This window comes from Drosophila rhopaloa, unplaced genomic scaffold (assembly GCF_018152115.1).
Source record: "Drosophila rhopaloa isolate 14029-0021.01 unplaced genomic scaffold, ASM1815211v1 contig_2, whole genome shotgun sequence".
In the NCBI taxonomy this organism is placed as follows: domain Eukaryota; kingdom Metazoa; phylum Arthropoda; class Insecta; order Diptera; family Drosophilidae; genus Drosophila; species Drosophila rhopaloa.
This window is the reverse complement of record NW_025335083.1, coordinates 5,992,065-6,018,897: the sequence shown is the minus strand read 5'-3', so window position 1 is coordinate 6,018,897 and position 26,833 is coordinate 5,992,065. Positions and strand designations below refer to the sequence as shown.

Genomic DNA, 26,833 nt, shown 5'->3' with positions numbered 1-26,833 from the left:
TTGCTTAATTCTTTCACTAAGAAGCTTATTTAAAATATTGGATAAATATATTTTTAAGTACCCACATTTTATGTTTAAACAATATATTACTAAAAATATTTTTTATTACCAATTAGTACCTACTAATTTAATCAAAGTTATAATACACTCTTACAATAAATTTGATTTTAATATTTTAAGATTATCTTTTGAAAGAATATAATTAATTAAAAAGGTGTGAACAATGTTTTAGAAAAAATCTTTTCATTATTTCTAAAATAATTTTCTGATTTCTTAAGTTAGATCGACCATGAATAATATTTTAAGATCAAATTGAACATATCTCAATTACATTTTATATGTCAATATGCACCAAATTTAATGTCATTAAAATATCATAATTATTTTTATGGAACTGCAAACTACAATTAGCTGGAACATGTTATCTTTTTGATCAACTCTTTGGCTTCTTTAATTGACATATAAATTAGTATTAATTTGCAATTGATAAATGGCATTTATTAAGCAGTTTACAGGCGGATAAATCACATCGAAAGTATAAATAACGTAGCTAGCTACTGCAGCCTCCCCCTTTTTTTCAAGCAGAGAAACCGGTGAAAGTGGTGCGCTCCCCCGCACTCTCTCGCGCTCTCTCTCTCGTTCTCTTTTGAGAGCGCGTATAACAGTTTGCCGAGTGAAAGACGACGAGGCACGAGGACACCCCGAAGACAGCCTGGTTTTCACTTGGCGGAGGCGTCTGCCTGCCTGGAAATCCGTCGAGCGTTGCGGGCGCAGCAGTTGAAAAGCGTTCGCCGTGAGCGACAGACACGCCGCAGTCGATCCGTTCGAGTCCGCTCCACTCCGTTCTGTACCGCTCCGTTTCGATCCGATCCGATCCGTACCCCGCCCGTGGATCGCTCCGCCGGACGAATGTACAAATTATAGCCGGAGTTGTGGCAGCTAAAACACAAGAAGGTGGCCAGTAGGTCAGCAAAGCCGGAGTTAACCCCTTGGTGTATGTGGCCCACTGTGCGTGTGTGTGTAGAGAAAGTGGCGAAAGCTGGGGCAGAACGTGCCACCATCTGAATTTTCCGAGTGCGCCGGGTAACGTGAGACGGGAAATTCCGAAAACAACCTGAAATCCATTTGCCGCAAATTGAGGAACCAGCGACACCACAGCATGTGTAAACGCTAACGAGCGCGAACATTTTGATTGATTTTGATTGACATGCCACTCAGCGCATGCCACCCATTACGAAAAAGTGACAGAAAATAACAGAAGGGGGAAAGAACTTGAGTAACAATCGTTGCAAACAAAAATCGCCACAACTATTCACTAAAAAATCAAACAAAGAGCAAACAAATATTGAAACGTTTGAAGCGCTTTCGTGCCTAACAAATAATTGCCTCAAGGGCTGTCAGCGAAAGTGCCAACCAAACTGGAAAAAATATATCCCACACAGGCCCAGAAACAAAATGCAATCAAATCAAGGCCCATAAAAACCGCACAAAACACGCTCGCATAAAGCCGGAAAAGCCAGCCGAAAAAAAATCATACAAAATAATAATAAAATCCACAGCATCAGGCGGCTAATCAACTACAACAAAATAACCGAAAAAAAGTATAAGAAAAAAAAACGCTGAGTTGGGCAACTGTTTTTTTCCGGCATCTCAGTCACATTTCATACTCCCTTGCTGTGTCAGTGTAGTGGTCTCTTTTATTTGTATACATATATATTTATATGTATTTGTGTGCCGCCTGCGTAAGAAAAAAGGATAAAATATGCCGGCATTGATTTTCTCCTGCGACAACAATAACAACATCAGCTAAACAACAACAACAGCAACATCCATAATAAGAAACGAGGAAAAGTTGCAGGAATCGAGGGCAAACTTTTTCGGACATTTTCGGTATGTTGTTTCTAATTTCTGCACTGTTTTAGTTATTCCGCTTGTTGTACATAAAACTCAACAATATTGCTGTCAAAGTTCTGACAGTTTGAACTTTTTATATGCTCGAACTCCCGTTTCCCATCCGCATTAAGTTTGGGGTCGAACTAAGCCGATTCGATATTTGTTATGCGGAAAGTTGCTTGTATAATTAGGTTAAATGCTTGTAAATAAACAAAAGTGTTCGATTTAAAAGAGTTGCGCAGGAAAAGTTTGGCATTGTGAGGACTGACTTCTTTTGGGGTTCGGGGATAAAGTTTTCGGTAGAGAATCTTGCAATGTTTTGAAGGGTTTATGCAAATAAAAGAGTACTTTCAACTTTGGACAGGAGCTCAAACTGATTAAACAGGGATGGCTTTCTCACGAATGGATTATCTGTTAAATTTTTCTGATATTTTTCTGAAACTGCCCTTGGGACTTGTCATTAATTTGTTAAACATTCAATTAAGCTTGTGTAAATTACGCATGTCAAATGGTTCGCAAGCCCGAGCCCTTCCGTCTGATTAAACCCCTTTGATAAGGTCATTTAATTGCCAAACACACAAAGTACCCAAAAGTAAAACTTGCTGATTTTTAAAATGTTTGCGTTGTGGCCTTTGTAAATTTCAAAAAAGGGAAAGGTGAAAGAACCACAACAAAGGACCTCACCCACAGCTGCTCGAAGTCGGCACTTTTCGGGGGCAACCAAGGGTTAACCTGTAAACATTTGGAGGCCCACAGAAAGTCCTGTGTTTGACTCGAATTAAAATGGATACAAGGAAATGCCGAAGGCGATGCCTTTTCGACGCTGACGGCGTGCAAATGAGAAAATTCATTATTTAACATTAATTAAGGCTTATTATGCACATTATCAACACAGTGGAGCAAACACGCACACAGGCGCAGAGCGAAACACGTATGCTAACCGCATTAAATGTCAGTCAAAGACTCGACTAAGTAAACACAAGCCAATGTACGTTCCACTTTGTGTGTGTGTGTGTGCGTGTGTGGTTGATTGTCGGCTTGTGTGTGTGTGGGCCTGTGGACAACTATCAGCCAACACACACACTCTCAGCCGCACAGGTGAAACTTTTACTTTTCCACCCAGCCCCAAACCCCCAAAAGGAAAGTCAGGTTCATAATTCAAAGGCCGTCAGTGGAAAGCGAGGGTGGGGGGGGGGCGACATGGTGGTGGCCAGCAAGGAGCAAACAGGATGCGAAGCGGCAACAGAAAAACAACAGGGAACATATAGTGAATTTACCAGGAATGTGGTAGACCAGATGGTACCCAGGAATCAGACTTATCTTCTGCTTTTAGTGAGATTAAACCTTGACCTGCTCTCTCCTTTGCTGTAAAAAAATAAAATTAATTAATTTAAGACTAACATCGAAATTTGTATATGTTAAATAGACTTTTTTATTTATCTGCTTAAACGTTTCTAAGACTTATTATTATTAATTGAATATCAATTGAATATGGTGTGATTTTTCATTTCGATCTTTAACTTATAGTTTAGATATCTTTATACTAACTTCTAACTAACTTTTATACAAATTCAATTTTTATGTTATTTTAATAATGATGGGGATTAATATCATTGTATGAATAGTAATAGTAATTTATTATTTAGTTTAAAAAAATGTCAACTCATGGAAATTTTTCATTCTATACCTGTTTGCCCGGCCCAAAATGCCCATCCGGATAACTTTCACCTCCCGCTGGGTGGGAAAGGTGTTTAAATTATTCAGTAAATTGTTAAGTAAATAACACGAAAGGCGCACGTTAAAAAGCAACGAAAGACAACAATAACAGCAGCCAGAACAACAGGCTCAGACATCAACACCCATCCCCCCACTCGTGTCTATGGCCACTGAGGAAATTTACCTCTCACATGGCGATGATGATGACGATAATGGTGGTGATTCTGGGGCTGGTGATGGTGCTGATGCTGATGCTCAGTCTGCAACTGAAAACGAGCCAGATGATGACACGCCGCACAGTTCACGGCTCAGCGGAGTTGCCGGCAGCAAATGTACAATAAAATAAACACCAAATGTGGAAGGCTAGCCCGAGGGTTTCCAAATGGAGGGCAGGGCGAACGGAACGGGACATAACGGAACGAAACGAAACGAAAACAAAGCCGGAAACGGAAGCAGCTATGAGAGTTCAGGCGGCTGGAACGACGCACTCTGAACCAAGTAAACAATAGCGAGAAATTTGTTAGCACAGGAGCAGGGAAGTCGATGCAGGAAAGTCGAAAGTAGACAAAGCCCTATTGACTCACCTCAGAGGCAAGTCCGCCCTCGAAGCAGCCATAAATGTGGAGGGTTGAGGGTGGAGGATTCAGGTTGGCTAAAAGTATCAAAAACAATTGCACTTCGCAGAAGCCGATGAATAATTCCGCATAGACAATTAAAAATACAACCCTTTTTGAGTGGGTTCCTCAAATACATATTGATGAGACCTGGTTATATTTAGATATTTTTAATATATTGTGATTATGGCTTAAAATTAAATAAGTTATAGTGCCTATTAATGTCAATTACAAAGGTACTTTTCAAACTCTTCGTAAAGTCTACTCTTGAAAAACATCCGTTGGATGCCACTGCATTTGCCATAATTGCTTGCATAATATCGCACTAAGAACTGAACAAACATTTGATTTGTTTTTATTCTAACAGATTTTAAACAAAAAAATTTTTTTTCTTTGGCATTATACATTTGAAATTTGGAAAAGTGAATCGTTAACCAAAGAAGCCCTTTACTTTTTCGACAGCCTTCGAAATTTTTAGGAAATCCAGCCAATTGCGCTTTTCTCCTGACTGCGAGCTCTGTACAGGCGTCCACGGTACGAGTTGGCCATCTGAAACCTGCTGCACTGGCTCAGTGTCCTCAGTACTTTCAGAAACCTCGGGAATCGGCGAGTCTCGTGAAGCATTATTTTTGGGGACGCGATAGGATTCCCTTTCCTGAGGGGTCATTTTGCGCCATAAGGATGCGCCCTCCACGGTCAATCGGTGGGGGTTACTGTGCCGGAATTCGCGGATGAAGTTTTTGAAGGTCCATAGGCTGCTGCTCCGGCGGGCCGGTACCGTTGGGCGACTAATCTGGACTGCAGGGGCAGTCGTGGGACGTCCCCGCTTTTTGGGAGAGTTTGCGGCGGGTACTAACCCGCCACCAGCCCTCTTATTCAACCGCTTCACCGGTTTCTTTGGAACCTTCTTTGCTCGCTTGGTCTTTTTTCGGGGCTCCTCAACATCACTGAGTTCCTCGGCATCTGTTTGCTGATCAATCCCATTAAGGTCATTACAATTATCCACTTGCGACAGTAACTTCAGAACGTACTTTTCTGGTTTATAGGCTTCTTTTTTCTTCAGAGTCATTTTAGCCCATTTCTTAGTTGCTTCCTCGAGATTATCCTTGGGTGAGTTGCCATGGACTAGAGAGAAGTCCTGCAGAAAGTTGGCAAAAGGCGTACTGTTCACGGACACGGTAGAGGTGCACATTTCATTAATTTCGGAAATCGAAGGACCTTCCAATTCGGATTCCTCTATAGTATCTGAGACAACTATATCCCTCCTTGCATTATTCGAATTTGAAACACTAGCTTGCCCACTAGCGTTCTCCGAGGAAATGTGAACTTCCGCCTGGATGGTGAAATTCGAACAACTCGAATAATCCAAGCTCCTAGGACTCTCAAGAACCTCTAAGTCTGTAGCGTCCAAGTTCCTCAATTTGAAGGGCCCTTCCGAAACCTGCTCAATAGTGGCCATATCCAACTTGTGGGCCATGTCAATTTTGTACCTTTCGTAAGAGAATTCGCGGCGCTGTTGTTTGTTAAAGTTGGCCCATGTTTCACTGGCCAATTCCTCAAGCTGACCGTTTTGTATCCAATCGTTCTCCTGCTTGAAGCAGGCCACGAAGTTCCTAAATCCGTTTCGAGTGCCTCGACCTGGGGTTGATCGAATCACTTTTCGCTCTCTCAAAACGGGCGGCATTTTGTACTTCCTCTGTATATTCTGTATATTTCTATGTTATCTTTAGTTGGTGGATATTAATATTGGTTATAGAAAGTGCCACAAAGAAAATATGTTGCAATGAAGAGCTTATGTTGGAACAATGCAGTTTTCGGCAGCTGCAGACTAGAATTTTAGTACTCCATGAAAGTGTATGTAATTGAATGTGTGAAGAAAGGTTCTTGCACCACAGATATTTTCTTTGCAACAATTGTTTTGGAAAAAAAAAACGGAATAAAATATTTACCTTGAATTTCAAACTGTGTACTGCGTCCTATACTGAATGAACTATACTGAATGAATAAAACTAGACGAACATAATGGCAGGGGTAACTGAGATTTAAGCCTTTGTACACTTTCTAAGGCAACCGAGAATGTATATTTTTTGGTAATTTTTAACCTATAAATATCGAAGATTTATCTGCGCACACCGAAGGAAAGCAAACAGTCCAGAGCTCCTCCAATTCGCAGTTTCTGGGCCGCAGAGTGCTCAGACGCAAATGACATGCAAAATAAGCAGCAGAACCGGTGGAACCAGTGGAGGACCCTGAGCAGCAGCATCCGGGCCACTTACTGAGCCCCAGACATCCGCTAGATAGGGTTTATTAGGGCACCGAGCCAGGCGCCGTAATTTATGCGGGTTTCGAGTAAAAATGTTTGCATAAACTTTATGCAAAAATATGCTCTGGCCAACGCATGCTGGGTTTTCCTGCGATGTTTGGTTGTGCGGTAGTGTGGGTGTGTGGGTTGCAAGGACTCTTGGCAGAAAACTCTTGGTCCGGGCACATTAACAGAAATTGATTTTCGATTTTTCCCCCACTCGCTCGTTCATTCTGCTCGGAAACAAAGTCTGGAAAATGCTTTCTAGCTGAATTAGAAAATAAAGCAATTTGTTTTGCGCATTTTGTGTCGTTTCGGTTATCCTGGAAAAAGTTTGATTAGTTTGTTTTGCATTTGTTTTTGGGGTGTTGGGTGCGGATAATGTTATTAATGTTTCTATACAGTGGCCAGGGAGTTTATCGAACTCTTTGGCCAACATTCTGTGCCAGAGCACTAGAACACTGGCCGAAAAAAGCTTTGGCAACATATTTGCCGAAAGTTTGGGTTTTGGGGATTCAAAAAGTTTGCCCGAGTGTGTTTGAGGATTTTCCATGAGTGCTGTTGTTGTTTTTTGTTACACACTTTTAGCCACAATTTTCGGTAAGCCTTTTCAGTAGGGGCGTTTAAGGTGCAGCCAGGTCAGTAGGATCCCAACCTTCTAGCACTTTGCACAAATGCACTTTGACTTTGCGCGGTTTACTGAGAGTTTACTGAGCGAGTTCAGATGGAAAGGCTTAAATGTTGAAAATAAGCAGAGTCGCAACATTGTGGGCTTATTTAAACAAATATTCATGTCAGTGCTGCTCACATTTTATATTGGTTTTTTAAATGGAATTATAACAATCATAGTACAGTTAAATAATCTGTGCTTGTAAGAGGCGAAAGATTTCTACAAGATCAGAAAATCAAAAAAGGCCAGATCATGTTGGGAAGGATATGTTATTTATGGATCCGTAGTTTTGCACCTATAAAAATCGGTTCTGATTTCATAGTTTTTTAAGGCATCTTTTCGGAAATAATCTAAAGTATCAAGCTGTTTCGTCAAATACAGAATATCCGTAACTCTACTTTTAATATAAGATCAAAATTTAGTATCTGTTCTTATCGTCTTAAGTTCAAAAGACTAAAAAACTAATTTTTAAAAACTACGGCTCAAATATGATATTAAAATCACAAATATTTTTAAACAAAGTATTGTTTAATTAAGTCTTAAGGGAATGAAAAGGAGTTCTGCCGGCATGATTCACATTGTAAAATTTTATAATGACAGCCAACACTTGTACGAAAAGTTGAGCAAAAGATTTTTGTGAAATATATAATACGTATTTATTTCAAACACAGTCATGAGCTTATAAAAATTATGAAACAATTATACATTTCTACTAATTTAGTTTGTTTTGCTGGTATACTTCATTAATTTTGAGAAGCGTTATAGTGTTGTTTCATCGGAACAGTTTCTTTTCGCGAGGGGTCATTTTGCGCCAGATGGAATCGCACTCAACGATTAGTCGACCCGGATTTTTTCGCCGGAATTGACGCAAGAAATTTTTGTAGGCCGATAAACTACTGTTTTTGCAGACTGGAACTAAAACTGATGGACGAATATTTCTTTTGATTTTGGTGGATTTCTTCTCGATCTTCCTTACACGCTTGGTTCTTGATTTCGGCAGTAAAGCCTCATAGGATTCCTCGGGATCATTTCGTGGTTCAATTAAATAACAATCAGCAAGATGGGTACTATCACAATCCGAGCAACTACTGGTTGTGCGATTACGGAATTCTGCAGAAACCGAAGAAAAAACCCCATTTTTTGAGGAATTTTTGACCGGCTTTACTTTTGCACTGAGCCGTTTGACGGGTTTTCGCGGCTTTTGGGTCGATATGTTCTCCTTCTTATTTTGCCGGTTGGCTCTTGGTTTTGTCTTCTTAATCTCATTATCCACGGAGCTCTTGTGATTTATATTAGTATCAACATCCATTGGCGTCTTAACTGGATCGAAAATATCATCACAATTATAGCGCTTTGAAAAAAGCTTAAGGACATAGTTCTCGGCTTCATAAACTTCCCTTTGTTTGTCCGACATTTGGGCCCATTTAACAGCAACTTCGTGCACATTTTCCTCGGTGTCATGAGCAACGTAAAAATCCAGGAGAAAGTTGGCAAAGGGTTTATCCTCCACAGTGATGGAAGTACTGGATATTTCAATAATATCAGTGCTAGAAAAATCAACCATTGGCAACTCCTTCGTTTTCTCAAAGTCCACATGGCCTTGTGATGAAATATTAGAATCCGAATTAATGTCTTCCCCATCAACTGTCTTTACTGAGCAATGGTCGCTTAATATCGACGATTTTGAATAACGCAAGATCGTGGGACTTTTAAGTACCAACACATCCTTCTGTACTTTCCCATTCGTAGGTTTTTCCGTAATCTGTTTAAAGGGTACCATTTCCAGCCTGCGTGGCATGTCAAATTTGTTTTTATCGAAATCGAACTTCCGATGCTGACTTTTGCTGAGCTCTGCCCATCTTAACCTGGCTAAATACTCAAGTTGACTGCCTTGCATCCAACTGTTCACCTGCTTGAAACAGGCCATGAAGTTGATGAATGCATTTTGGGTGCCACGACCTTGGGTTGATCGACTTCCCATCTTTTCCCTTGTAACAGAAGGCATATTGTTTTTCCGCGTATTTCTGTGTTATTTGTTCTAAAAGGGTGGTAAATTTAGAAACATATTAATTAAAAACACAACTAGTAAGTGGGTATAATGTTTTAGCTTTCTTGCACAGCTTTGTCTTAATTTAAAGCGCTTATTTTGGAAAATATAAAAAAAGGGAACCAAATATTTACTTTGAATTGCACAATGTAGACTTTGGGTTATACTAAATGAATACAAATTGACAAACATAAACACAGTGGTAACTGTGATTTAAGATTTCTTATATTTTCTGAAGCAAATGTAAATGATTCTTTTTGGTAGCTTTGAATCTATCTTAGTCACAGACACAAAAGACATGCTAAATAATAGTAATAGTAAAATAATGTTTCGAGTATTTCTTTCTTTGCTCAAATAAAAAAGACCATTACTCATATACGTTTTTTCAATCAAAAAACGCAATTTTACTTAAAATTTGTGAAGTTTATTCTGGCAAGCAAAATTGATTGCCTAATTTTGTAGGTCAAAGCAATTGGCAAGGTGCTAATTCGGTTTCGAGTCCCAAGATCAAAGACTGCGCTCCAATTTTCACTTCTGGGTGCCAATCTGCTGGCACCCCACAGCCTTGACCACATTCCCCGCTCAAACTGGCCGTGACCAGAAACAAATTGGCGTGCAAAGTGCTCGACAAATCAATTGCAATTACCCGGCCAGTCTGCCATCGGGGAAATGGGGCCAAGTTGAGGAGGCCAAATGTAAAACATTAAATAATTCCATTCTGCGCCTGTTATGCGCCGCAATGGGCCACGAGCTCAATCAGAAAGTTATCCAAACAAATTGCAAACGAAAACACAAATGAGATATGCCTTCGCCGGGGATGCTTTCGGCCGACTTTATTTCTGACTTTGCATTTACTTTGTTTTTTTCCCGGCAGCAAAAAAAAAGAAAGCGGGAAGGAAAATCAGGCAACAATAACAAGCGCGGCAAGGGCTTACTCAATTTTTCCGCGGAGAGCGAAAGCAATTTCCGTTCGTTAAACCTACATTTCGAAATTAAATTTTTTACACTTGAGAAGTTCGCAGCTTCAAATATTTTCATTTTGCCTCAGACGCAGCGCAATTATGCGCCGTCAGTGGGTGTGAGTGGGTGTGCCAGGGCCTGGCAACCCTGGCCTACTCGAAAGGGAACCAGGCAACCCCCAGACCCCAGTCGAAACCCATTTCTGGGAACCCCCATCCCCACAGCTTCAGAAAGTGAGTTGTAATGCGCTGTTAGGGCGTGACGCCTTTAAAACTTTGCCCCTGGGTTGAGGGTTGAGCTATATCATCGACTACGTCATACCCCTTGAGAATTCTCAGAAGAAACGTCCTTAACTTTATTTATTCGGGTTGGAAACGGTTGCCTTGTCGACTTTAAAAGAAAATAAATAGGGATATAAAGAAAATCTGTGGAAAATTGATTAAAGACTATGCACAAATTACTAAGGTCTATTGGGCAATTTAATTTCAGCAGTTAATAGATGGTATTTATATTTAAACAGAGGATTATATTATTATATACTTAAAACATAAATACATCATAAAACGAAAAAAAATAATTTTTTTTGATTGACAGCCCATTAAAAATCTAAAAAGAAAAAATATTTTTTATTTTTAAAACTTTTAAGACAAATTCGAGGAGGTGCTACTGCAGTTATTATCAATAAAATTTTTGGTGGCAGCCAGTTTGTGGGACATTAAAACATTTCATTAAAGTGCTGCCATTTAAAACACTCAAAGCGAAATACCCAAAAGCAGAGTCTCATGGGGTACTAAAAGCAGCCATCAACAACGTGCAGAAAAGCTGAAAAATATACACGAAAATATTGCTCAAACAAATGCCGAGTCTCGTCACCCCCCGACCTTCAACTCCCCATCCACCCATCCACCCACTCATTACTTCTTTCGACGTAAGGAGCGGAGAATAAAAAGTTTAGACTCTGTTTGCCGTGGTTGCCCCTCGTGGTCTGCGGGGAAGGACAAACAAAAAATGCTGCCGAGTATTAAATATATATTGGGGAAAGTGCGGAATTGAAGCCTCCGCCTCCAGGAGATGAAAATATTATGCTTGCTTTTCATTATGTTTTCCGTCGCTGGCTCGACAAATTTCCCTGGCAGCTTAATTGAGGCATTACTTGTGTCATCGATTTTCGGTGGGCTTTACTTTTGAATATCGTACGGGTATCTGATCACACAAACCGCCTCGATCCCATCTAATTTATATTATCTGCTTAATTTATATGGAGGACGAAATTGCAAAACAACAACCCTATGTGTAGGAGATAAGTCTCCTTCCTTCACTCTCGTTAGGCCAGAAAAAAGGGAAATGTTGGACAAAAATTGGAATAAAGAAAAAGGACCGAAGACCGAGGACCGCCAATAAAATCTGTTTTATTTGCATGCCCCTGGCGAGGACAGAGACGTGGCTTTCTTTTTGGTTATTCGAAAGGGGCCCGGGGCTAATAAACGGACAATCAGAATTCGAATAAACTGGTTGCAATTTGAGCTGAGGGGAAACGGAATTAAAACGAAAGTTTACGGTATTTTTATTGGATTGCAGTACGAGTTTGTTATTTGCAGTAAACAAAGGGTTGGGCTTTGAGGGCATCGCAGGAAGTTCAAGTTGTAGTTATGAAGTTGCAAAGGTCAAAGGTCCCGAGCCACGCCCCTGTTCCTGCAGGAATGCACCAAGAAAAGTTGGGCGACGCGTCTGGCATACTACGAGGCCATTAAATAGAATATTTAATTTTATTGTTGGCCCCGCAGCCTTATGGCATTGTCCTTTGTCACCAAAGATACATGACAGACACCCACAAAAGGGTCAGGCTGGCTGGCTGCTCTCACAATATGAAGCGGCGCGCATTTTTCGAGGCTTAGCTACAAATTTAAATTCCGAGCATGCTGCTGCGAGGCCTCCAAAGGCATCCAGCATCCAACACATATTTACATATTCTCCCTTCCCGTCTCGCTTTCCAAAATTTCCCCGAGTAAAGCCATTTTATATTAAAAAAAACGGAGGAACAAAACAAAATGAAACGAAAAGTTTTATACATTTCTAATATGAAACCCTTTTGCGTTGTTTTTTCAAAGCCCTTTCTTCCTTTTTTCAGGTTACTTCGGACAACTAAGCTGCGGATGATTAAAACGATAAAAAGGTAGGCTTGGAAAAATTTCAGACAGCTTTAAAATATTGTTTTGGGAAAACCGAATAAAGTTAGTAAAGGCACAATTAAAAAAAAGTTGACGCCATTCAAAATTATTGTTTTTATAAATACTTGCCTTTCAATGTAAAATCGGTACTGAAAAATTAATCCCGTTAAAGGTAAAGGTAAATGTAACTTACCTTTTATTTAATTTTTTTTGTATATCTACCTGTTGTTATGCAAATCAAATTAAATATGCAAATCAAAAGCGAAAACACGGCTTTGAAGTAAGTTTTCAATTTTGTGTAATATTTATTTCCTTTGTGCTTTTTTGCCATCAAGCTGTCATGTGCTTGAGCTTCATTTATTTATGATTATATTTATTTATTTATAAATGTTATGTGTACATATGGGCGATTCGTCAAAAACGCATGCAATATTTCATTGGGGTTTAAAAACAATATTTATACGCTTGCGGGCCAAAAGTAAAACCGAGAGTTTTTTGCCTGTTTGTTGAATTTTCTACTTTTTTCTCCTTTGGGTAGAGGCTTTATTAACTGAACGGCATAAAAATGGCCACAAAAATCGCTGGCAATGGCCATGTAAAAGTAGCGCAGACAAACGGCATTCGCAATAAAAACGAAATTGATTTATGAGTAGGCTTGAAATGTTGCCATTTTGCCATGTTGATGCCAGCTATTTCAAGCCCAATGAAAATGAAGCGCGGTTTTTGTCAACGTCCTTGACAAGTGTGCTGATGTATATCTGATCATCTAATTTTTACTTTTGCACTAAATTAAACCGCTTTTTCTTTAATTTGGGCTTTGCAAAATAACACATCTCGGATATTTTTGGTAATAATCAGGGTTTGGAGTAGAAGTAATTTGAAAAGTGTCTTGTTTAATGAGGGTCACAATTAATATTAATAACTATAAAAGGGTCAGCAATTTAAAACATTAAGTGCAAAAAATAGTGAATATAAAAACAAAACTTTTAAAAAATTTGATAAATTTTACGTGTATTACTCTTCCATTAATATTTATTCTTTAAAAAGTTTTGCTAAATACATAGTTAAATTGGTTTCTGATTTAAAAACTAACAACACATTTTTTGTGTGTTTTTACACTTGTTCATTTAACACCAAGATATCATTGTTCTATCCTTCTATATCCTTCATCAATATGCCTTCATATTAACCATAATATTTTGTATTTTATGCCGATCAAGACTGCTGTAAGCCCTTCGTACATTTTTTACTTCACCTCTCTGTAGTGCTTAAAAACGAAATTACTACAATATATTGCTTGTATTGCATTTAAAGTAACCCTTATAATAAAAGCTCTACCTTGAATGGATATGAATATTCAACCAGTATTCTTCGCTGTTCATTATTATTCCTTATACACTCAATTCTCGCCAGTTGTCTCCAAGTTATCTCATTAGATGTACTTGAGGTTGGCGAGGTGGAAAATGCGGAGGAGAATGGCAACATTTTAATTTCTTTTTAATGCGGTACGAACTCATGGTCTTAGCTTCTTGCTTGGGGTAGGCCGAAAAATTAATTATCGTTGGCAAACACGCCCCGCGAAGAGGGTGGAAAAGTGGGCGTGGCGTGGAAATCATTGCAAGTGAATTGTAAGCCGCTGGAACTGAGGCTCCGTTTTTTTCATTACATGAGCGTTGTTAGGCTAAAAATAAATTGCTTATTAAAAAGCCTTCCCAGCACATGCATAGCCGGCTTGGTGGTTGTGGGAGTTGCCGAAGGGGTGGTGGTGCGGCGGGTGGATCCACTCATTTACACTTGAGGGGGCACCACAACGTGGTGGGGTGGGGGGTTGAAGCTGTTGGCAGTGACAATGCGGAATAGAGCGATGGAAGCAGACATCCTACTGGGTGTGAATGACAAAGCCGCCAGGAATCCCTCACTCTCACTCCCCCTGCCATCACGCCCCTTTCTCCGTCCGTCTGCGCCCCTTTCTCCGCTTTCCCCGCTTTCCCCGGGGCTTCTCCACTAAGCGCGAGAAAGTCCTTGAAGCAATCGACTTAATGCCTGGCTGTGGCGTTTGTACATATTTAGTTTGCATTTACATGGCACACACAGACACAACAAGGACATCGGCATACACAGCACTGAGAGAAACATGGAATCAGAATAATAATTAGTTGTGTAAAAAAGTTAAGCTTGTTTGGAGACACATGAAAATCCTTGAAAAATTTTACATTTTTTTAAAAATTGATTCCCAGAGAAAACAAGCAAAAGCTTTGGGTGCAAAAACTAGGTCAAAATCATTTTAAGAGTTAAACTCTTTATACAAATTTGGTTTTACTTATACTGTACGTTTTTGTCATGTCTTCATAATGTTTTTCAACCTAAAATTGTGTATTACAATTTTATTTGTTTTATTTTTTCCACTTTTGGTTAAACAACATACAAAATTATTATTAAAGAAAAATCTGGTATGAAAAGTATGGGTTAAAGTAAAAATTAAGCAGCTTACTCAGATATTAGTAAAAAAATCAGTAACATTATATTTTTCATTTAGATTCCTTTCATAAAAACAGCTATTATCGAATATTTATTTTTAATGGGTATTATATAAGCAAACAAATTTGTTAAAAATTCATAAAGTTATATAAATGTTATTTAACAAATCACTCATAACAAGTTCTTTTGGATAAGAGAACGGGCTTGTTTCAGTGTAAGAGGCTCCAGCTAGCACATTTAATTTTCTACACATTGCACCATGTTCCGATAGATTAACTGGTTATTGGGATGCCACTCCATCTATGTGCTCTGCCCGAAATGAGCGCTTTATAAATATGTCCTCGTCAGCGTCCGAGGTGGGGACAATTTGCCACTCCCCCTGTCTTTATCTTCGCCAGGACCTGGCAGCAGGTCTGATTGGATAGACCAGAGTTCGAAAGTCAAGGTATCCTCCCGTCCAGTGTGGGTGATTGCGTGTGCTCGTGTGCGTATCCTGCACGCTCCAATGAATTTTTGTCAACGTGATTCGCATTAGAATGTGTATTCAAATGAGCACATAATTTGTTTGTTTGCTTGCTTTCCAGCTACCCCAAGTCTGTAGGTATTAAGATATGTCTACATGTGGGATTGGACTTCCTGGCAATGGGGTGATCGACCTGGCGATGCCAACTAGCAAATAAACTGAAGGCAAGTTAAACAAATATATACGTTGATGTTTATGTTAACAAACGTAATATTTGATGATCTTATTTCTTGGAACAAGCATTTAATATAAATATTCCTCTGTGCACTATCACATATCTAATTTTGAGTCAGGCCCTAAAAGCATTCCTTTAAATAATAAAAAACATTATTAAATACAAAATTTGAAATGTAATAAAGATAACGATAATTTAAAAATATGTTGGGATCTTTGCTATGAAATAAAAATGGCACAGATGTTGAATTGTTAGAATTGTTCTTAACGAAATAATTAACTAAGTTCAAAAACTTTACATACTAAAATCCCATAATACCCTCTTTTGCACTGGGTAGCACTTCGAGACATAAATATCGAAGCGTGCGGAGCTGAGTATTTGGCATTTTATGAGTGCAATTATGTGTGTGGCAGGGTGTGTGTGAAATAGAGACCCTCTGGGGCCAGGAAATAGGTGTGAGGCCTGCGTTTGATATAAATTTCGAACAAATTACAAATAAATTGGAGTTGTCGTGGCTGCGCCATTGTCAACCCCAAAAGCAATCGCTGCCGAGAGGCCCCACTAGTAATTTAAAATATGCAAATTTCCCAGAGCTCTGTACCAACCCTCTGAGCCCAGACACACCCCCCAGTTGGTGGAGTATTTATTGCGATTCGCTTTGTCGTCGCCAAAAAACAGTTTTAAAGACAATTTTCATTGAGGTTTCCGCAGCTTTTCTCCCCGACAGCACCCACTTGGCCCCACCCTTCACCAACAACCATAACATTTAATTTACTTAAGTTCACTAAGCCGCTTTCGGGCCAATCACTTTGACGAATATTGTGTCTGGGCCGCATTTTAATTAAATGTGCGAGAATAAATCCATGTGCAGTTTATATGGTACATATATCTGCGGCCTGGGGCTTATCCTTTTGTCATTTTGCCCTGTTTTTGTGTGTGTCTTATGTTTGATTGATGGGCGCTTGTGCAACTTTTTGTGGCCAGCAAGTCAACGCGAATTGATTTAATGCGAAATGCATTTGGTTTTATTATTGCTTGTTGTTGACTCTCGTTTTGATGGACAATCCGCGGACACATTGGTTCCGTTGATTGCATCTGGTCATAAATATAAATTCTTAAAAGCCCATATGATTGAGTTGCAGTCCTGCAGGCGAAATAAATGTTCCTCCGGACAGTGTAAATCATGGCGCTGACGAATAACCGGCAATAAATAAAGCACTTATTGAAAAACAATATATTTGCAAAATAAACATTTCTAGAAATACATAAAATACATTTTTTTATTTATGCTTTTATTGTTTTCTTTGAATTCCTTTTTGTGATTCGTGTACATTTTCAAAGTTGAAATTGTTTTAGTTTCCCTTTCATTTTCGAATTCAAAGCAAACCGAAATAAAATCAACAAAAATTCAAATATTTTTCGCTTTTTTTCTAAATAAAAATGCATTGAAACTAGGGCGGTGCCACGTCCAAATAGAAAGTACACAGAAACTCCACTTTGGAAACATTTTTGCGGCGGTTAAATAATTGCATTTTGCAGCCTTTTGAAGCGCGTACGAACTAATTTTTTGACTTTCACTAAAAACTAAAAGAACAAGAATAAAAGTGGTTTGTTGTTGCAGAAAATTCGCCTTTTGTCCTTTGAGGCAACTTTATTTTCGCGCATTTACTGTTTGTATACAATAATAATAATAAATTGTGTGGCAATTCAGAAGTCGGCTTTTGTCGCTTTGGCTTTCCCCACCTCCTTTGCCACGCCCACTTGCCTGCCCCCCCGTATCATTCCTGTAAACTTTCACTATTTGTGTTTGTATTTTGCGGGACCGGAAAGTTTTGTGCCTCTCTGCATTGAATTTATTTGTTTGTTTTTGCGCCAAGGGGATTTGGGCAAATTATTTAAGCCTATTGAACCTGCCGGTTGCCTGGCTGTGGTAATTGCGTAACCAAATAATTGCTGGCTTCTTGATTTTCACCCTAACTGCTTAACCCTGGCTTTATTAAATTTACAATGGTACAACTTGTCGTATACTCGATGCCAGGAGTGAAAAGGGGAGCGATGTTATTAAACATTTTCTGCCGAAACTCGGCATTTAAGTTCCATTGCTGCTTGTCTTCTCGTCTTTTCGCCTTTCAACCCGGATTCTTTCCCACTTCCTAGCCATCCACCTCGTCCTTTTGGCCTTCTGCCCCATGCGTTGATAGACTTTTCTGGCGATTGAGATTGAGGCGAACCGAGCGATGCAGAGAGCCCAAAGGCATAAGGAAACTGGCGCCATTTTGTATTCCGCACACACATATAAACCCATATATATATATACATATATAAATATGTATTGTGTGAGAGTGTGTGGCAAAGTGACGATAAAACATTTGCCTCGATTGCTTAAGTATGCCATATCAGGAAAGAGCTGGCAAAGCTCTGGAAATGAGGGGTTTGGGTTTGGGCTGATGAGCAGCTTGTTCCTGCACCCTAGCGAGTTGGATATTACGATACCATTACGTAATTCTATGAGCGAACTTGGAATCGTATATGCCATCACAAAAATTGTGCAAACTCAATTATTGATGAGCCCCGTTGGCAAATCAAACATGAGCTGGGGTCTCAGTTTTCAAGTGCCAAAAAGTGGTTTATGTTTCTCAGCTATCGGATTTATAAGTACTTCATATCTCATGAACAAAAATTGGTTAAGAGCATTTGAATATCCATTTCTTGACTCTTTTAATATGCATTCGTTAGAGGGTAAACTAAGAGGAAAATGGATATTTTTGTGTTGGTAACTATTTTGCGCTTGCATTTACATTTTAAAATGTATACAAAAAAGTATAAACTATTAGCTTAACAGGCTTGCAGTGCCTTACTTTCTTCATGTAAATATGTATACGAGACGTCTTCATGAGAAATATTTTTAAATCCGCTAACGGTTTTCCACATTGTCTTGCAAAAAAATTTACATATTGTCTTGCAAAATATTCTTAGTTATTCTGGGGATTTTATAAAGCGATTGCATAAGGAATATTTATATTTCCATATTTAGTAAATATTTATAGTACCATCTCGACGAATGAGAGCCGAATCGTTCTTGCTATGTTTTATTGACTTGGCTATTTAACAAATTATATAAATAATAAATATTCAGAGGAACATTTATGCCTCATTTAAGTTTTATCATGGTTAAAGTATATTTTTTCGAGTGCTCCCCCTTTGCACATGAAACTTAACGACTTAGCGTTAGTTGGGTGTCCAAAAAGCAAGGCAAGCTGCTCGTTTCTGTTAATTTAAGTAAAAAGCATTTTGCCTGATGTGTTTATTTGCCACGCCTACCGAAGAACCTCCCTCCTGCCACGCCCCCTGGCACATACACACATAGCGTTATCCTCGTGCTCCAATATTACTGATAATTTAGTTGGTCTCTTGTGCTGGCATCGTACATTTATTGTTTGCCATGTACCAATGGCTCTATATAGAGGAGCTTAGCTAGTGTCTCTGTGTGGGTTAGCCCGCCATCTGTGTGTGTGTGTGTGTGTGTGCGAGTGTGGCTGTGAATGTGTGAGTTCATTTTTGGCCTTTTGCCAGGACCGACACATTGGCGTCCTTTTATGCGAAAATGAGTTGAGGCAATGTGTTGGGCTCGCTATTTTTCGCATGTCTTTTTTCGTCGTTTTTCTCATATCATTATGAAACGCTCGAATGAGTTTTTATGTGCACAAGTGTGCGTGTGTCTGTCTATGTATTGTCTGAGAGCGTACATAAAAGGGGCTAATATATTTGGCTATTGATTTAGAGCGGCGATAAGTTAAATATTTAATAGATTCTATCAGGAATTTAATGCTGCAATGGCGGAGAGGATAAGGAAATGGGAAAGATTATGTGGACTTGTAACATTTCCTGAATGGAATATTTAGCAGCACACCAGAACGTTTCCCAAAAATATTAGTTAAAGAGTGTAAAAGCTAAATTCTACCATATTTCTGAAATACCGAAATATTGTAAATTTAATCTAACCTATTTCAGTATAAAATCGAATTTAATTTACTATAGCTTGTACCCGTTAAATATTCTATTTTTTTCCAATTCGGCTAATGCACAAAATTGTACAGAAATCCCTCTTTTCAATACATACACACATCTATGCTGGCGTTTGTTTAACAATTATGCAAATGTCCCGGGCAGACATGCAAATACATTTTTCGGTAAATAAAACATTTTCATGGCAGCTTTTAATGCCGCCAAATAAAACCAGCAACAGCAAACACACGCAAAAACATAAGAAAATAAATAAATAAGGGAAGAGTGCACAAACATTATTCGGGCTACATAAATTATGCCAAAGCATGTGCCGGCAACAACAATCGGCAGACAACCGGCAACAACAAGAGCCGCAACATCATTGTTGTTGACCTACAAAACGACAGAGACAATTTCCATTTTCCCTGGCAAGTTTTTCCGCGCAAGTCCGCGCAAATTGCGGCCAATTAATTAGCTGCAGTCTGCGGACAGTCGGAATTTGTGCCCTGTAATTTAAAGTCTGCCCGACACTTTAAGCATTTATTGGCTTGAAATTTTCGGGATTGTGTTCAGGTGTCGAGCATCCGAGAACTCGCCATAAAATATGTAAGCGCATACTGGCAGTGAGGAACTATAAGACGTTTGGTAAGCTCTTAACTCTAAATATGTAAGTTACCTTATTAGCATTATAATAATTCTAAACGAAATTACAAAAACCTCCTACTCATAACGGCCTACAATGTATAAATTTGGAATTTGCTACAATTATAGCCAAATTTGTTTGTTAAATAGACAAATCAAAGGGTCGAATAGTTTTATAGGGTTGTTAGAGATGGATTAAATATTTGTGAAGCAATGCCTGCAAAAGGTATTTCAAAATATAAATTGCTTAAAATCAGTTTCAAAATCCTTTCACATTTTATATGTAAATAAAATGTTAATTTTCATGAATTTTATTGTAACGTCTAAAAGTTTTCCAATACCCAGAGGCACATGCCCACAAAATGTAATAACAACACATAATCCCAATAATTCTGCGAATCCACAAATGTTATTATATGGATTAAGGTATTAGGACATTATGTAAATGGGGAACAGAAATCAACCAAATATTTATGGCAGTTTAAGTTTACCCTGAATTATTATGAGTCTCCGTGCGATTCCCACTTAGGCAACTCTAATCCGACTAATCCGCCAGATGCTCTTCCCACTCCCCCAAACTCCACAAATAACGTGGGATGCTGTCTTATTACCACAAAAGACATTTAGTGCCCGGGCATCATTAGAATACTCGCCTTGTTAATAAGATTACGCTGACGTATGTACGAAAAATGCTGGCAAGCCGGGTGAAAATGGTTGGAAAATATCAGGCTGCCAGCTGTGTTTCGAGCACCGCAAAAGCCAGGCGGCCAAAACCACCCACAATTCCGACCCGGGGTAACCTGACATTTAATCAAGGCACAGCGCAAAGGTAAACAAACGGAAATAAGCGAAACTTCCTGTTGCTGTCACCGCTTTTTGTTGCTGCCGCTGCCTGTTTGCTGCCTTTCTGCGCATACGAAACGGAAATACAATCAAAATTGTGTAATGTTTGCTTGCCGCCAGCAGAGGCAGCATCAGCTGGCAGCAGGAAATGGCGGATGGCAGGGGTTCCATGGGGTTCCATGGGGATCCATAGGGGGTTCCAGGGGTTAAGGGGCTCGGGAACACGTGCCAAATTGTGGTGAGGGTTTTTAGTTTTTTCAGCACCCCACAAAACCCCTTTGGAACGGGATGGCTTTTCGACTTTGATGGCGGGCTTTTTGGGCTTTTGAGGTTTGCTGAGTGCTGACAGACAGATGTGATCGCTGGCTGTGAGGGGCGCTAATGAATTTCGCAGCCATCGAGTGATTAGCATTATGCCAATTAATATTTAACGCGCCCATTTATTTGTCATGTTTATGCACGCATTCGATATGCAAAAGGGAGAACCGCGAACAAGAAACTCACATTTCGACTTATTGCCGACTTGTAAATGCAAATGGGTTTTTCCGGGAGGCGGTGAGGACCTGCCAAGAAAGCGTGAAACATTCGACGAGTGTCAAGTGTAATTGATGTTCTGACAAGTCAATTGTCAGATAATTAAAGGCGAATATGAGGCATGCGTGGAAATCAAGAAATCAATTCGGAATTGTCAAGTGTGGACTGACATTGATATGGATGGAAAGAGCTGGGAAAACTAATTATTGATTCATAAGAAAGGAACACAGTCCAAAGTGGAAAGCCAATTTTAAATAGATAAAATTGGTATTATTTTTTTGGTATATCATCAAACTAAATTTTTTGTGAATTAAAGAGTTTCCTTTTTAATATATTTCCAAAGTCATTGAACTCGTGGAAAACTTTATGGGGAGACGCCAAAATGGCGCCTGAATTTGGTTTCACAGCATGGAAATGAAAGTTTTGGGAAGAAGGCAACATTTGTAAAGTTTTTGAAAACTTTTGCCGAAAATGGCAATTAATTTATTTCAAACAGCACCAAACAGAATGGATTCACTCAGGGAAAATGTTTGCTAGTTACGTACCATTTTCACATGATGAATAGAATGAGAAACATTTGGAAAATAAATCGAGGACATAAACGTTTTTGAATATCCATAATCCAGAATTGCTATTTTAGACCAAATTCCCAGCAAATTGCCATTAGTCAATCGCAGTCGAAACTATTCACACTTAATCCCCCGATTCCAGGCCTTTGATTCATGGAATATCCTCTGACACACAAACAAACCCTTTTCACAGCGATGGCAACGCCCATTTTATTTGCTACAAAACAATTTCCAAAGTCATATTTTATGCCATCAAAGGCATTTGTCATTTATGCACAAAATGTGTGGCAATTTGGGCAAACAGTTGCCAAAACAGAACTATGTAGTTTAGAGCGAGTATCTGACGAGTGAACACGATGTGGGGGCTGCTTGTCGTAAAAATGTAGGCAGAAAGGGTGAAAGTATAATGGGAAATATGGCTACAAGTCGAGGAATGGGGCCAACAAGAGCCGACAATTTAGCAAACTTCTGCTATTTGTCTCGCTGCGCAAAAATGAAATAAATACAAAATATGTACGAGCAGAAAAAGAAAATGGTTACGCAAAAAAGTTGACAGGACAAGCAATTTGATTTCGGCTTTGGCCTGACTGACAAATTTTTTCTCATGCTTTTGGCTAATAGTAAAAAATATGCGCGATGGAGTTTCTGTGTGACAGCTCTCGAGATTGCCATGAATATATAAGCTTGGCCAGAAATATCTATATGTATCCATCGGGACATGTGCACCCAGTTTAAAAAAAGTGAGCAAGCGAATAGCAAACAAGCAAGACAGCGATTTTATTACAAATGCTTGCCATTGCCGTTGTATCTAGGGTATAGATTGGGATGGGGTATTTCCTAGAGATTATTTTTAGGAATTTAAAAGGATTTCTGTGAGATCTTAGTCGCTGTGTTTTGTTTATAAGCTATCAGTTTAGAACTGTTATTTATTTTATTTGTATAGCTTAATACTTGACACGATTATTAATGATTAAGAAAGACTAATTTGTATTAGAATATTATTTTTTATTTAATATACTTTCTTAAGCGGGACATAATAAAAGTTGGTACATCCTTTTTGTAGAGTAACTTGATGTGCTTCTTACTTTTTAGTTTCCTTCTCTATGCTTTTGAAGCCTCGTCAAAACAGTTTACTTTCTGAATGTTGTTTTTGCACAATTTCTTGTTGCTGGAAAAATGCCAAGCCACACACACGCGGATACACACCGAGAGAGCCTTTCCACTCACAAATACATACACCCGTGCACTTTGCGTTTATTGTAAGGCAATAAATTCGCAGGATAATAATTCCAGTCTGGCGTCATAGCAATGATAAACTGTAGATGATATATTATTGCGTTTTTAGTAGAATAAATAGCGACAAGTCCTCCGCCGACTCCGATCCCCCGCCTCTCCTCTATTTTTTGCCCATGAGTGCGTGGCAGGATTTGGCGGCAGGACGCGCTGCTTACCACAAAATACAGGCCGAAGCTCGGTCTAGGCTTTAGAGTACATAAATCTCATCGGCGGACCATCCGCCTCCCCCCCCTCCTCAGATCCTGCACAAATCCCTTTCACATGCAAAGTGTTGTCTCGTGTTTGCAGCCTTGTACCCCCGCCACCCCCTCGGCGTTTTAAAATCCCCCGCCCCTGGGGACCGCGTTTTTATGAGTTAGTGTGACGAGTGCTCATAAATTTGATGGCTAAGAACTGAGTGGCAGCGTATATATTTATGCCGGGAATCCGGCTGAAATTTACAAGTATTTTGGGTGCTTATAAATTGGGTGGATGAAAGGTTGTGGTTGGGCAAGACCAAACAGCACAGAGCAAGGATTACGCAAGAAATAAATCATGAAAGGAATCCGTCGCAGAGGATATATATCCAGGAAATATTTAAGGCAGTGAACGAAAAGGATTGCCAGAGTGGCAGGAGGGGCGGAGAAAACTAAAACAAACAGTTGAAAACCCATCAGAAAATAACACATAAAAAAAGGAACCCACGCAAACAAGCGAAAGACGCATGAGGCTGCCAACGAAATGTGCCGACTGTCAATGCCAGGCACGCCAAGGAAAACCAAAATTAAATGAAATATTTTTGCGAATATTGAATATGCACATAAAACGGAAGCCAATGCGAAAGAGTTGAGGGGCTACAAGGTGCTCGACATGCCGATCGATTTTCGCGAGGCATGCCTGCCCCGCAAATATTTGACATCATCTCGAAGGGTCTCGAGTGCCTTTGTCGGCTGTTTGATGGGCGATGTCCCGGCGTAATGTGATTGACTTTAAGAATCGCCGGAACTTCGGCATTCTCTCTGTATGCCCGCAACGTAAAAAATTAAAACGAGCGAAGGCGGCCCCAAAACCACGGCAAATAAGCACCGCTTTCGGGCCCCATCTCGGCCCATCTCCGCCAATTTCCTTGCCGTTTTCCCGCTTTTCCATCGGCGGTCAATGGAGCGTTGTGCCGACTTATCCGACTGTCGTAACCTGAAATGAAAGCACGTAGCGTTTTCATTTCGGTCAGTGTGCGGAATGCCAATTACAAGATGTGGCGGCCACTTGGCAAAAAAGAAAGTACAGCCTTTAGAGAAAGAAAAGGAAATTGGTCAGAAAAATGAATAGCAAAAATTCTAAATACTATATATTGTTTGCCTTCTTATTTTGTGTGTTTTTGCTATTGTATAATATTTTTAGACGGCACTTAATTAATAACTTTGTTTTCAAATACTAATTTGAGTATCTTTTACTAAGTTTCAACTTTTAAAATTAATACTAACATTTAATATATTGTACGGTATTAAAAGAATAATCGATTGCTTCCAAAATATTTCAGTGTACAGTATTTTTTCTTGAACTGGCTCCAAACAGTCCCAGCTTCTTTAGACAAACTCATTGAAATGAGTCGCGTATTGTCGAAGCGGTAGAGCCCCATAACAGATAGATGTCTTTCGACCAACATTTTTAATAATCCTCAGCAGATGTGAGTGTGTGGAAAGTGAGAGGAATGTCTGGGGCACTCAGAAGTGCTTATGTATGCCAAATATGTCTGAGTGGATTTTACTTACTGTTGAGGCAGTGGCACAGTAGGGATTCCTTGATTTTAGTGTTCGATTAGTACTTTTTTAATTTAAAGGACATAAAGCTTAACATGTCAACATTAATAAAATCATGATTCGAGAAATATAAATTAAGCTGATTAATTATACTGCAAGCAATTTCTATTTAAGAAAAAATGTTTTGTATGTTTGTATTTTAATAAAAATTTGTTTCCATTTTTAAACAGCAAGTGCCCTTTAACACAAGCTTAACTTATATAAATAATATTTTATTTAACATTTGGTTTTGATTTAATTGAGTTGTTTTGGTGAACAAATATTACAAGTCTATAAAATATCTGGTTGGCTTATTAAAATAGTGAATTTCTACTCCACTATTTTTTTTCTATTTATCGCTCACCTCGCCTCTTGATCAAAATATTTCTGTGAAGCCAGACTTAGTTACGACACACCTTAAAAGTTTTATTATTAAGGTTTGAAATTGGAATTTTAATTTGTATTTTATAAGTTATGTGTGTGGAATTTCAAATATGTTATTGTGCAGGTCCGCCAACAAGTTCCTTTCCCTTTCTATCCTATTTCCTTTTTTTTCTAGCTTGACTCTTCATCTGCTCTCAATTTCCCATGTTTGTGTGCGGGGAATTTATTATATTCATACGTGTGTCTGTGCGTGTTTTCGCTCTTCTTGTGTTTCGTATTTTCTTGTTTGCTAATGGCTTTTGCCCGAAAAGTATGCCACATGGCTGTGTCCCACGGCCGACGTGGCGGCTACTTGATATGCACACCTGGCAACGGGCCCAAAACGCTGGGAACTGGGAACTTTAAAGCCAAACACGCCTCCGCAGGTAACTAGCCAAAAAGAAAAAGGAAACAATGAGGGAAACAAAGAGGGAAACAAAGAAAAGGAAAAATAACACGCAACGCGCATTACACTTTTAATCAATCCGGAAAGGAAATACGAAAAGCAAAAAACAGTAAAATAAAATAATATAATAATAATTCAAATTGTATTATTACATATGTACAATTTCATAAATTAAAAAACAATTAATAAACGTTAATTATTTTAACCATCCCTAAGCTCAATCTATATATTTTAATATTAATTAAATCCATTTTATACTAATTATTGTTTTATTGCTTTTCTAAAAACACTGTGCAACATTTTTAGTAGTTTGAAGTCCATCTTTAGTTTTGTTTCCAGTCTCTAAATATATTTGTCGAAACTAGTTGAGACGACTAAAAAACTTGGAATACTTAAGATCTTGAGCAATTTGAATACATTTTCATGTATTCGCCATTGTTTTAGGTATGAACATAAAAAAGTATTTATGCAAAACAAATATTTATAAAAAAATGTTTTCAAATTTTTAAGGTTTGTTTTTGTACTTTTTTTGCTGATTTGTGTCCATTCCTAAAGTAAGATTAAAGGCATAAAGAAATCTAAGGCAGAAAACCGAAAATAGGTTTGCATAGGTACATTAAAAATCAGAAGATATAACTTCAGTTTCAATTTCCGCGGTGCACTGTGCTATTGCTTCAGCTTCTGTTCTCCCCTATATTTTCATACAACTCGTCTTTATCATTATCTTAAAAAGCTCTACCATCTGGTGGTTAGCTAAAATTAAATAATGATATAATCAAAAAGAGCTTGCA

General features: G+C 38.8%; 3 protein-coding genes across 7 annotated transcripts in view; 1 reads left to right on the top strand and 2 right to left on the bottom strand.

The window, feature by feature from the left end:
• Positions 1–789: 789 nt before the first annotated feature.
• The window catches only part of LOC108045861, a 52,834-nt gene continuing 26,790 nt past the window's right edge, over positions 790–26,833 (top strand). Inside the window, exons 1-2 of one of the 2 annotated variants that reach the window (XM_017125308.2) lie at positions 790–1,890; positions 12,331–12,375. The gene's annotated coding sequence lies outside the window, so the exon portion shown is untranslated. The remainder of the gene's footprint in view (positions 1,891–12,330; positions 12,376–26,833) is intronic. The other variant, XM_017125309.2, reaches the window with a different exon arrangement.
• On the bottom strand, positions 4,563–6,279 carry LOC108045862. 3 transcript variants are annotated; one of them, XM_017125311.2, is made up of 2 exons: positions 6,173–6,279; positions 4,563–5,947 (listed from the first exon to the last, which is right to left on the bottom strand). In XM_017125311.2, the coding sequence occupies exon 2, from the start codon at positions 5,905–5,907 to the stop codon at positions 4,654–4,656; it is 1,254 nt and encodes a 417-aa protein (XP_016980800.2). In that variant the 5' UTR covers positions 5,908–5,947; positions 6,173–6,279; the 3' UTR covers positions 4,563–4,653. The 3 variants fall into 3 exon arrangements, with proteins under 3 accessions (XP_016980800.2, XP_016980802.2, XP_016980801.2); XM_017125313.2 differs by having other exon boundaries at positions 4,563–5,928; positions 6,173–6,222; XM_017125312.2 differs by having other exon boundaries at positions 4,563–5,938; positions 6,173–6,219.
• LOC108045863 lies at positions 7,835–9,459 on the bottom strand. Of its 2 annotated transcripts, XM_044459664.1 has the most exons (3): positions 9,377–9,459; positions 7,938–9,233; positions 7,835–7,906 (listed from the first exon to the last, which is right to left on the bottom strand). In XM_044459664.1, the coding sequence occupies exon 2, from the start codon at positions 9,198–9,200 to the stop codon at positions 7,968–7,970; it is 1,233 nt and encodes a 410-aa protein (XP_044315599.1). In that variant the 5' UTR covers positions 9,201–9,233; positions 9,377–9,459; the 3' UTR covers positions 7,835–7,906; positions 7,938–7,967. The 2 variants fall into 2 exon arrangements, with proteins under 2 accessions (XP_044315599.1, XP_016980803.2); XM_017125314.2 differs by having other exon boundaries at positions 7,835–9,233.